Raw genomic sequence first — 13,113 nt, 5'->3', positions numbered from 1 at the left:
CAGCTTAAGAAAAATTTCAGAAGTATAGTATATTGAAATCTGTATCATGTTACGATATTACAAGCATGTAACACTACAGAATAAATGAAGTATGCAAACAGTATGTAGACTGTCATGTGATTTCATACAAGTATTAATTCTGTTCCAGACAAAGAACAAAGAGCAGTTTAGCCATAAAACAGTTTAGCCACTGTGTGAGGGGCTGTGATATGACATTTAAAATTGTCCTACAACATAATACTTAGAATATCAAAAGTGTTTTAAAATATTCCCTTAAACAAGTCCAAGTTTAGTGATAACTCTAAGCCTTCCATCTCTAATTTGGAACTCCTGTTTTGTAAAATAGCTGGCATATTCACAGCCATAATACAACAATTTGAAAATTGAGGTGATTTGGCAGGATTTTATGAAGTGCTTTGCCAGCTCTCAGGAATGTCTAAGTATGTTGCAAATTAAAATATCTGAATATATACTAAACCGTATATTGTCAAAAATCACCACCAGTCAATTGCAAAGGACAGCTTTACTTGGAATAGCTTATATCCTGCAATGATACCTTTAACACCATCAAACAAGACCATCTGTCCATCCAAGGTCTTTGAGAAGGACTTGTAGGTGGATAAAATTATCAAATAAATATCTGGCTAATTGCAAAGCAAACCATACTATATTAAAAATCTATATGGTGAGAGTCACACGAAGAATAAGATGGGCGGTGTTCTTAATAAAAGTATTCTTCATAAAAAGGTACCAAGAGTATCTTAGTTGATAGTTTCCATGCCTTTAACTGAATTTAGATTTTCCAGCAAGAACAAAAGAGAAGTTGCCAATAACTAAAGTAAAACTAACAGATGTGGATGGAAAAAGGAGCCAAAACATTCTTATTTTAGTCGGCTTTCAGCTCATGGCATGAAAATTTAAACTTTAATGTCTGTTAACAGTCTGAAGCAAGGAGTAATGAAAACCAAATCAAAGAAATCCTATAGTCTTTGCTCCCAGGATTTTTATCAGATGGTTAGGAAGAAGGTTGCTAGTACCAACCTTTACAGAATTTTAAGTCATGGGTCCCAACCATCTGAAGGACTGTTCAGAAGCTCATTCGGTACTTCGGATTATCCTCAGAATCCTCCTCTGGGCGCTCTTTCATGGTATGGTGGGATAAGAAGCTACTTGGGATACCCTTTGGCCACTAACAGCAGAATGCCCTCCACAGTGAGGGCATTCTGCTGTTTTCCACTTAGGGAATTCTTGGCACCCACTTGGTTTTATTTCAAGTGTCAGGCAAATACATTTTTTTTGTTTCCTGTGTCTTTTAATATATTAAGACTTTTAAATTTATAAGCTGAATGAAATCATTTAATTTTTCTGTTATGTTTGCCTTGCTAACGATTGTATTTTACTTATTGTTATTTCAATTTTTTAAAAAAGAAAAGAATTTAAACGTTTTAAAAGTGTGATCTTAATGCTTTGCAAGTAAGCCCAGAAAAATCAGTTTCAAAGAGTAACATGTTAATTTTTAAAATAAAAAAACACTGAATTTCATAGTCTTTCTGATTTTGCCTCTCCGTGCCTTTACCTATTGGTAAAGTGATCGCAGGGATAATGGATTCCTAGGGATTTTCTGTCTGGTATGGTTAACACTCCTGCTGAAACTCTAGGTACACCCGCTCTATTTAGCTGCACACTAAATTTGCACTACGTGTTGTCCAAGGCTTGGAGTCTCAGTGAGGACTGAGAGTGATTATTAACACATTAAAATCATTCTCACACCCTGCAAAGGAAAACTGATAAGTGCTGCATAAAGTAACGGGGAGAGGGCTGTCTTTGTTACTGATGTTCTTCTACCAGAACCGACATAAAATAAGACCTTTGTGGCATTTGATAATCTACCCATATTCTTATTAATATTGGCCAGGAACACAGGATTATAGTTGTTCATATTGTGACAATTTATGACATGATCTGTAGCCAGATGCTTCTATACAATGAATTGATGGCTAGTGCTATCAATTCTGGGGTTTTTTCCCTATACATTCTTTGCTTACTGTCAAAGCTTTCAGATTTTTCCGGCAATTTCAGATGCCAAGGAAGGCAATTTTTCTTTAAAACCTCACTCAAATTAATTGCGTGCTTGTAGAGTACAGAGTCAGACAGCTATTTACTTCTAACAGATAGAGAAGGATTAAGAAGGAACTTTATTTACTTGGAAGAATTTTCACTTTAAGTATTTTTATTTTTATTTTTATTCCATTTATATCCCGCCCTTCTCCGAAGACTCAGGGCGGCTTACAAGCTTAGCAGTAGCCTTCATTCTATGTATATGCCTGCTTATTAGGGCTTTCACACACCCCCAAGCGGCATTATTACAAAGTCAGCTTAATTTCCCCCAACAATCTGGGTCCTCATTTTACCTACCTCGGAAAGATGGAAGGCTGAGTCAACCTTGAGCCTGGTGGGATGCGAACCTGCACTAATTGCAGGCAGCTGGTGTTACTTAAGGACGCATTGTCATAAAAAAAGCCAGAACTCTTATATGAATGTTGGTTTAATCATCCTAGAGCAGAGGTGCCAAACATGTGACGTCACATGACGTGTTGCGACGTATCATGACTTTTTCCCCATTACCGGCAATGGGGTAGGCGGGGTTTTGGCATGACGTATCTGGTCCGCGGGCTGGCAGTTTGACACCCCTGTCCTAGAGCAAAATATTATTATTCCTCAAAACCAAAAATTCTAAATATCCAGAATAAATCCATTACTGCTCATCTACATTTTTTCAGTCATTCTTGGATATATTGAATAGCAAGGTAAGAATTATGACTCCAGGGATTGTTCAAGATGTTTCCTTCAAGAAAGATGAAGCTGTTGCTGCTTTGCACTATCATATACACAACCCGTTCATTTTCAGCTGTATTCTATATGTGCAACTCTCACACTGTTGGTAAAAGCCTCAGCTTAATAATATCAGGTAATATGTTTTGTTTCAGGTACCAGTGGAGATTCCAATCAGAATTATGCATAAAACCAATAGGGAACAAAGTTTTCTGCTCTGTAGGTACCAAATATTTGATCTCCATTGAAGTAGGGAGAAACCATCAGAATAAAGAAAAACAGGTTACTGTATAGACATGAGTTAATAAAAATGGAGCCTTCACTTTCCTCATCCCAGGAAGACATTGTTTTATGACATATATACGAGCTGAAGCACAAGGAGAAAGAAAATTCTGCAGCTTTGCTAATTTCTTTTTTTCAGTGATGATATCAATACTGTTGAGATAATTGATGCAGTAGTAATTCACTGCCTAAATATTCCTAAAGCAAATAAAAAATATATAACTGAGTGGTCTCTGTTCAAACTCCTGCTGTTTAAGAAGCTGAAAATGATAGGTTTGCACAAGCATATGTGACCTGTGACATTTTATAACCGTCTTAAGAACAAAATATTGCTTCTGCTGCAAAGTAGGCATTCTGCGTAAAGTGTAATAGTGTGAATAAAGGCTCAGATTAGAAAATTAAATCGTTAAAGATGATTTTTAAGAGAATATTAATTGCTGTAGCCTAGAGATAAAAAAATTTGGAAGTATGAAATGGAGGATGTCCTTCTCCCCCCCACCCCCCGCATTTATTCAAAACCCACACAAACACTTGGGAGGGAATTAGCACTATTGAAACATCTAAGGGAAACACGTTATTGTAGGAATGTAAAATGTATTGTGTTTATAATAGGTTTGCTCATAAAATTCTTTTATGTTAAATTCGGTGTGATTAACACTTGACTTAGAAGTGAGTGGAGTGAAAGTTTTCTCACAAAAAATAGTAAATTCATTTATAATTTACATAACATACTAATGTAATTAAAGATTTGAAATATATTCAGTTCAGAGTGTTTACAGCTGTGTAAGAAAATATAGCATGCTTTCTTTGATTGCCTCAGTCCTCTTTATTTTTGTAGTAGAGGAGACACATTTCAAGGCTTGGAAAAGACGATCCTTCCTAGTCTAAAGTGCCAGGTCTGTCTGGTCCATCTCTGGACCAAAACACGTGTCTTTTGGACAGAAGCGTAGGGAAAGAAGAAAAAGGCAAGGCCCTTAAAGGTGGCAGCTAAGAGAAAGTAAAGGACACTAAACTGCTGGGGGGGGGGAGAAACGGGAGTTGGTAGGAGAGGGGTAGGGTAACATTTAATTTTAGTTGTTGTTAGCTGCGAAGTCGTGTCCGACTCATCGCGACCCTATGGACAACATTCCTCCAGGCCTTCCTGTCTTCTACCATCTTCTGGAGTCCATTTAAGCTCACGCCTACTGCTTCAGTGACTCCATCCAGCCACCTCATTCTCTGTCGTCCCCTTCTTCTATTGCCCTCGATCTTTCCCAGCATTAGGCTCTTCTCCAGTGAACATTTAATTTTAACTGAATTATAAATTTAAGATCTCTATTTATTGTTTTAATGTTTTATATGGTACATTTATTGAAGGAGTGTAAGCGGCCTAGAGTCGCCTTTGGTGATATGGGCAGCATATAAGTTTATTAAATACATACATACATACATACATACATACATACATACATAATGCATGAATAAATGAATATAAAATAAAATAAACATGGCCTTGCCCTACTTAACTTCTAAGAGCCCTTCAGACTATGTCTCAGTTAAAATCCAGAACAATCAAAAGCTTCTCAGTTTCAGTTGAGTCAGGCTGAGATTTCCCAAAGGTTCTGGCTAAACATCTCAAACACAGTATGTTTGATTCATGGTTAGAACGGAACCATGTTTTTAATTTAGTACTCTTACTAATGTATGTTAAATATTTATTTACTTTTCTCTAATACGTGTGGTTCATAAGGACCCCATCAAATGACTCTATGTTATTCTAAGGCAGGGGTGTCAAACTCAATTTCATTGAGGGCCGCATCAGCATTGCGGTTGCTCTCAGGGGGCCAGGTGGGTATGGTCAGGGTGGGCGTGGCCTACTGGGTGGGCGTGGCTACAGTGCATATGGCCTACTGGGTGGGTGTGGCCAGCTCTACATCGTTCACATCAAGGGTGCCTATGGGGGCCTGGGCAGGAGTGGGACAGATCTGAGGGTCTCTGGGCCAGGGCCAAGGCAGTGGGGGCCGTTCCCTCACTGTTTCCAGGATGGCTTCGCGGGCCGCATAAAACCACTTCACGGGCCGGATCCGGCCCCCGGGCCTTGTGTTTGACATGTCTGTTCTAAGGCGATTATTAATGTTTCAAAATGTTTGAATCAGTATTCCAAGTTCAAAGTTATGAAACATGGCACCGAATGTGGGTAAACAATTTTGACAGAATTCCTAGAAGAATTTTAAGAATCAAGAATCAATTGCCTAATTGATAAGTATTTAGAAAAACATGTAACATATGCTGCATCAGCCAAAGATATGTTTTCCTGAGGCTTAATGCAGGTGAAAGGTTATCCCCAAAATAATTGTTCCTGAAGGAAGAGAACCGCTTTGGGGGAAACTCATTTCGGTAGTGAAACAAAGATAAGAATCTGGGAGAATTCTTTTTTAAATGTAACCTGGGCTAGGATGAGGGAAATCTAACTGAGATTATGGCAGGAAAGAAGTATGGTAACTGGGGATTAATTGACATGTCCAGATAAGAACAATGGAGGTTAGTTACATAGTTTGTGCCTACCCTTCCTGCTGCTATACACCTCAGTCAGAGTAATTGCAGGTTACTCTCTCATCTGCTGGTACTGTTGTTAAAAAAATGCCAGGTCAATGAGCATTACAATGCCAACCTGATGTGCTTACAATTAAAATGGGGACTGGGAAATTAGGAGTTGGGTATGTCCGCCTAGTGCTTGACTCTGCTCCAGATTAGATAAGAAAGGGAAGTTGCTACAGTCTGCAGGAAATTTCTTTGCCATTCTAGCTTTCTGTGTAACTAAAATCCATAGTGGAGTAAATATTTATGACAGATTTAGGGATTTTGTTGGTGTGCTTTCCACATAAACGCCCAGTTGTTCTTTTGTCTGAACTGATAAACAAGGACCCAAATTCTGGGCTGAGAATTCACTGAACAATTGTTCTGAGTTATTTAAGCATCCATACTAAAACCATCCATGGTTAGAGCAGCCTAAAACTTCATAGCCACCACGAACAACATGAGGTTATCCAGACTAGCCCAAAACATGTAGCTAGTCACACTCTGGATTTTGTGTTCCTTCATGGTGTACTTAGCAAAGCATATTCAGTTCCCTGAGATAACTATAAACTGAGTAAATGAAATTACTTTGAAACTTATTGGAATATAAGGGAAAAACAGAAACACAAGGTGTTTGAGAAGCAAGCCATTCCCATTTCCACCTTTTATCCCTCAAAACCAGACATCTCAATCACCTTTCCACCATAAGCCCTCAGGGGGGAAAAAAACATTGAAAAGGATTGGAATTTTCCAGTACTATGCACCTCCAGCTGATTGGGGGAGCCTGTGATCCTGGGAAAATTGCCCTCCCCCATTTTAACATCTAAAATAAAAATAAATCATGAGCAGCTTCTATATGTGGTTATTAAAGTACCAATATACCCAGCTACTTAAGATAACAAGTTGCTTAGCATATAAAGTATGTGGCTGCTCTTCAATTTACTAAAATTATTTTAAATGTATGTCAGTTTAAGAGTTTTACACACAATATCTCTCACACTTGTCCAGGTATTCTACAGTGAACGCCTGAACTTTCTAGCTGCAAGCAAGCTGCATCATATGAATCAATGCTTTAACATATCTCAAAGGCAGAGGAAGAAGCTTGTAAAGATAAGTCAGATACTTAGTGTACTAGAAGGCACAGTCATTAAACAAAATTCTCCTTAATTTGATAAAAACATACTAAATTGCAAAAAATGTAAAAACAAAGCTTTTAAAAATAATATATACATATGCCTGACTCTATCTTCAGAAAAGTATGTTGTAAAGGTCTCAATAAAATCTTTAATCTTAACAAAGATAATTCTGTTTTGGATGACGATATTATAATTTGGGGGGGGCTTATTGCTCCAATAATTACAAATAAGTTCCAGAATAATATCTGCTTTAGGTCTTCTAGAGCCAAAAAAAAAAAAAAATCCTGTGTTTTCGGTAAAACTAACAAATCTGTTATGGCAGAGGTGTAAAACTTGCAACGTCACATGACGTGTCGTGACATATCATGACTTTTTTTCCATTGGGCTGGCAATGGGGTGTGTGCGGTTTCGGCATGACGCATCCAGCCCTTGGGCCGGCAGTTTGACACCCTTGGATTATGGCATTAGTTCACAGATGGTATCTGTATGAACTTTAAGTCAGAGAACTAATCCAAGAGTAGAGATCAATACAATCCTATCTGTCTTCTCTTCTCTAAGCCTCCTGAGCCAAGACTGATTTTTCTTAAAAGGAAAATGATGCACTAGGGGCTCTCTTGCTGGGAGGCATCTCTTCTACCGATTGAAGAGTTTGGCAAAGGAACTGGGTCAGCCTCCAGAAATACACGATAAGGCTGAAGCCACATAGCTAGCAGGACTAAAAACTTGATTTTAAAAAGTGCCTCACGGAAGGCGAAAGTGCTTCACAGAAACCACAAATACGTTATAATGTATTTTAATAGATTAATTAATGGTTACACCAAACTATAAAGCTTTAGGTCTGCATATTAGGATTGTTCTTTGCTGAAGTTATTACACATTGGGAAATCTGGCACTGACAAAAATGTGTTGCTTTCAGATTAATAATTGCTATTCCTCCCAATGGGTTTATTCAGCCGTAAATTTTGTGCACATCTACGTATAACTGGAAAAATCAGTTTAGACTTTTATTGCAAAGCATATTTCAGCTGGAATGGAAAGTAAATCTGTAAATACAGCAAGGAAGTGGCTGGAACCAAGGGGTGGGATTTCACTAGTGGGCATCCTAATTTTTTTGAAGATACCAACCCGTTATGTAGAAGAAATAATTAAACAATCTTATTAACAACCAAAGCCTAAATTTTAGTCTTATGTTTTGTCTAGGATGTGTTAATAATATTCTTTTATTCTCAACTATTCTTTATCCACTGCTCCAGAGAATACACTCCCTTCTGGAACTGTTTTTGCTTTATAAATTTTTAAAAGTATTGATTCTGTCTTCTGGTCAGCTTCATTCTTTTTTTTATTGATACATGTTGCTTTTTAGAAACATTATTAATTATGGCATAGACCTGCTATGGAATTGGGTGGCCTCAACACCGAAATAATAAAATAAAAAGTGGTAAGACTAAGAGGTCTTTCTGTTACTGTGCTGTTAGAGATGTTTTTACTGAGTTATGCCTAGCTCTTTCAGTATAGCTGGGATTCAGCAATATATATAGAAAGCCACAGTTTTCCTACTTCTACCAAAGTTTCTAATTTTTACCAGAAGTTAGAAAACCAGTATAAAGGATTGAAGCAACTTGAATCGTGGCATATTCCAACTGAAAATGTCAACCGAATCCTCAATAAAAACACAGGCGAGGAGAAGAGAGGAAATTGGCTGGCTCCACAGTATTATGAGTCAGACTTGTATCTTTGATTTTAATTATTCTTATTCAATATATATTTCTACCACAAAGCAATGGAAAATGATATGCCTCATTTTTGTGCTATAAAGGAGGGGGGGGAATGAACTATAGGGTCTCGGATTCTATCCCGAACTTCAGTAACATCCAGAAGAAACATCTATATTATGTTTTTATTACTTCTAGAATTCAGGTCAATCTCTGAAATGAGGCTCTTCCTTTTCCTTGCAACAATGACACAGATTTGGTGAGCAAAGTTACTCAGATTTTCCTCTCTTTTTACAATCTCCAAATACACCTCCAGCCCATTTAGCTGTAGTAATAATTTAGGTTAAAAAAATCCAATAGAATTTCATCATAAAAAAGATTAACTCTTAAAATTCCAAACAAATTACTGAAACTAAACAAATGCTTAAAAGGTTTCTAATAAAACCAAAGTTTATTATAATTTTCAAGTTTTAAATCATGCCACTTACTCTGGTCGGCAAATCACCAGATCCCCTTTATTAGTGCCGTAAGCTAATCCTAAACCTGGCTCAGGTAACCAGCGAGCAGAATTTATGCTGACGTGTCTCCTTTGATCGGCAGGCATTGGGTACAAGACATTGAACACTCTCTAAAACAAGAGAAACAAAATAGAATTAATAATAGTTCAAACAAGCAAAACTAAGTTTGGAAGAAGATCAAACTACTTTTTTTACATCCTGCAAATAAAATAAGTAATATGAATCAAGAAAGTGAAAAATTTAGTATCAATCAGCCTCAACATTAAAAAAACAACTAGATAGCATTCTTTTCAGCAAAGCAACTCCAAGTATTAACAAGCTGTCTTGGCACTGTGTAATTTACCACTGGGTTGGACATCGGAATTTTATTTAGCCTTTCTATAAACCTTGGCAAATATCACAAACACAAAGATGCATACATCAGTAAAATATAGATGCTGCAGTTCTCTATTGCAGAAAAACACAAAACTATTATGTAGCAAAGTTGAAATATCAGACAATGTTGTAAACCAGAATTTAAAAAGGGAGAATGGAATAGGGAGAAGGAATCAAGCTTACTAAATATGTATGTATAAGTCAAGTGATTTCTTAATTTATTGACTCTTACTTCTTTCTCCTCTGATCATTTAAGGATATGAGGATATTTTTGATGCATGAAGGTCAGCAGTTTAGCGGGTCGAATCCTGAGTGCTGCGTAACAGAGTGAGCACCTGTTACTCGTCCCAGCTTCTGCCAACCTAGCAGTTCGAAAGCACGTAAAAATGCAAGTAGAAAAATAGGGACCACTACGGTGGGAAGGTAACAGTGTTCCGTGCGCCTTTGGTGTCTAGTCATGCCGGCCACATGACCATGGAGATGTCCTTGGGCAAGCGCTGGCTCTTCGGTTTTGAAACGGAGATGAGCACCGGCCCCTAGAGTTGGAAACGACTAGCATGCATGTGTGGGGGAACCTTTACCTTATGTGTGCACACATTATTATTGGCCCAATCAATCCATGATGGGAAAAATTGTCTTCCTTCAAAGTTATGTACTGTAAGTGTAATCTACCAGTCCAGAGCAGGCTGGGAGATAAACGGGAGTTTTTTGTCTTTACAGTCTAGGGCTGAGATGATTGGCCCAAGTTGTTTGACTAGCTTTTATACCTAGAACCTAGCTCTTCCTACTCCTAGTCCAGTATCTTACACACTACATCAAAGTGGCTCTAGTGTGCTTGTGTATATGTGTGTGTATTAAAAAGACAGTGAATAATGATAGAAGTTAATAATGATATCTCAATAAACTTTCACATCAAGAAAAGGAATATTAATGGAATACATAATGACTTTGTCCACTTTAAAATAACATATAAATAATTTTGGGGGGCATTTTATCTTCCCCAAAAATAAGTGGCATTTGGAGAACTTCAGCGTAAACTAAGACCGTCAACTCTTTGGTGTTATCATTAATACCTACATAATTTCAGCCTACCCATCCTATTCTCTTGACTGTGTAATAAAGAATCCAATATACACTGATTGTATCTGTTGCCATGGAGATTATGGTATGCACTCCAGTTTAATGAGGCTATGATAACGAGAAGCCTTTTATAAGAGCAAAGTAGCGTTTATTCAGAAAAATAAGCATTGTTTTGAAGATATAAGAGAAAAAAAGAATGCACTAGGGGATAATAATGCAAACTTGCTTCATGAATAAACAATTTCTCTCAGGCAACTGCTTCTTGCCAAGAAATGTGGCTGGAAATGACTCCTTGGATCTAGCAATTGCTATACCACACTTACTGTTCATTCCCATTGGGAAATTTTAACCTGTCTGCATCTATCACAAGAACTCAACTTTCTTCACAAACATCAATTAATTGTCTATGAGAGCATAGCTCCATATGGCCTAAATCATCCATGCCAGGGATGCTTAATATTGTGAATTACAGGAAGGAGGATGGTTCCTACCACCATGGTGGACAACCCTCCATACAGGATTAGGGGAGAATCTCAACTCTACTGCATTGTTTTGAGGAGAGAATTTCTCCTACTATTCCTAATCTTTCCAGAAAAACAAAAACAAATCCAAAATTAATTTCCCCTGATGTATCTATCATTATCAGATAAATAGAAACAAAAATCTAACTTCTCTTTTTAATATATTTGATGTGAGAATAAAGATGGCATGAGTACATTTTTAAAAGATTTTTTTAAAAAAGCAGCTTTATTGGAATAAAATAGAGAACAACTGTTCAATGATGGGGTGTATTTGTTTAATTTAATTTCCTACTCTCCCCTACACATTCTTCTCATTTTTTTGCAGGTATTGCTTAGGATTTTTCATGATAAATTACATTTTCATCCAAATTTATATATAAAACCATAACAAAAATGAAATTATTTACTCTTTCAAACTTGAATATTTTCTTTTCCAATAATCACTCTTATTTTCCTTCTGAAGTTGTACAAATTTCTTAAGTAGGACATCTTTAGGCTGCACACTGTTTTTGTTTTGTTTTTTAGTTGAATCAGTCCTAAATTAAATCCAATGGTCAGTAGCCATCCTTACTCCAAACCCTATGTTCTCTACAAATTTTCGTTTGTGTAGCATGCCTGCAATAGAAATATGCTCAGTAACAGTATGTGGGAATAATCTTGGGAGCCAAGAGCAAAGAAGAGCTCTTCTGCCCAGTAGAAAAGGTTCAGTCCAAATTTCTAAGGGCCATGTTTCAAGTGGGTTTGACCCCCTTGCTCTATACGTTCCTAACACAGTATTAAGAGGCAGGCAGGACCGACTAAACTTGAAACTGACACGAATCTGCATTATTGCATACTGGTTAAAGTTACAATCTTTTCCTGAATGTCTTTTTTTTCCTATTGCAAACTATTATGAATCGATATGGAATAGGCCAATTTTCTGCAAAGCCTACAATATTGGGCTACCTCTAGGGAGGCCTTTTTAATGATAGGCTATGACTTGAGGAATTATTACACTTAAGAAATGTACTTGAGATTTGGAAGCTCAGCGGGATCAACCTGCCCTAACCAGGAATGACTTTCTGAGCAGCAGCCCCCCACCCCACCCTTTTTAGCAGGGGTGTCAAACTCAATTTCATTGAGGGCCGCATCAGCATTGCGGTTGCCCTCAAGGGGCCGGGTGGGTATGGCCTGGGTGGGCGTGGCCTACTGGGTGGGTGTGGCTAGAGTGTATATGGCCTACTGGGTGGGCGTGGCCAGCTCTACATCATTCGCATCAAGGGTGTCTATGGGGGCCTGGGGAGGAGTGGGACAGATCTGAGGGTCTCTGGCAGAAGGAGGGTCTCTGGGCCAGGGCCAAGGCAGTGGGGGCCGTTCCCTCACTGTTTCCAGGATGGCTTCGCGGGCCGCATGAAACCACTTTGCGGGCCGGATCCGGCCCCCGGGCCTTGTGTTTGACATGTCTGCTTTTTAGGCTAGTAAGTATTTACACTATATAAACTCTGAAAAGTTCCAATCTTAGCATGTTTTAATAATCTCTTTACAGTAATACTTAAAGGCAGAAGTAGAAAAAAAAGTCCCTATGTTAACACTGTGCCCTTATGAATATGCATTTATTGAATCCATAGCTCACATCCTAATATCTTGCCTTTTTTAAAATAAGGATGCAAAGCTCCCTATTTTACAATGTATCCAGGCAATTCCTATTTATTCTATCTACAGTTGCTAGTATCAGACCAATGTGTTTTAGTTTCTATGAATGTGCCCAAATTTTGCAATACTTTTTAAAACCAGAGATGTTTTGAATACATCCAGAATCCTGCTGTAAACTACACTGTTTTATTTTGTTTCATCTGCTGTTGGTGTACATAATAAAATACTTGTAAGGGTTACACTGAAATTTGTCAATTAAGAAGTTATGCATAATTTTTAATTCTGAGCCGAAAGAGCATCATTAGAACCAAAATGAAATGTTATTGTGTTCTCATTTGTCAAATTTCTGATTAGCAATGGGAATGAACAGAAGAAAGGTTAATGAAGCAAAATAAAATTTTGAAGGAACACTTCAAAATATAACATATGACATCTAAAGAAACCATTTAACTAGTCCAGAATTGACATT

At 37.6% G+C, this 13,113-nt stretch overlaps 1 protein-coding gene across 4 annotated transcripts in view; it reads right to left on the bottom strand.

Moving 5' to 3' along the window:
* The window catches only part of AMBRA1 (autophagy and beclin 1 regulator 1), a 162,344-nt gene that overhangs the window by 20,394 nt on the left and 128,837 nt on the right, over positions 1–13,113 (bottom strand). For all 4 annotated transcript variants that reach the window (XM_083374517.1, XM_083374519.1, XM_083374520.1 and 1 more), the window contains one exon: positions 9,007–9,146. In XM_083374517.1, coding sequence (XP_083230643.1) covers positions 9,007–9,146 — 140 coding nt within the window. The remainder of the gene's footprint in view (positions 1–9,006; positions 9,147–13,113) is intronic.

The sequence above is a fragment of the Vipera ursinii genome (assembly GCF_947247035.1).
Source record: "Vipera ursinii genome assembly, chromosome: 1".
In the NCBI taxonomy this organism is placed as follows: domain Eukaryota; kingdom Metazoa; phylum Chordata; class Lepidosauria; order Squamata; family Viperidae; genus Vipera; species Vipera ursinii.
The sequence above is the reverse complement of the archived record's forward strand: the minus strand, read 5'-3'. Positions and strand labels throughout refer to the sequence as shown.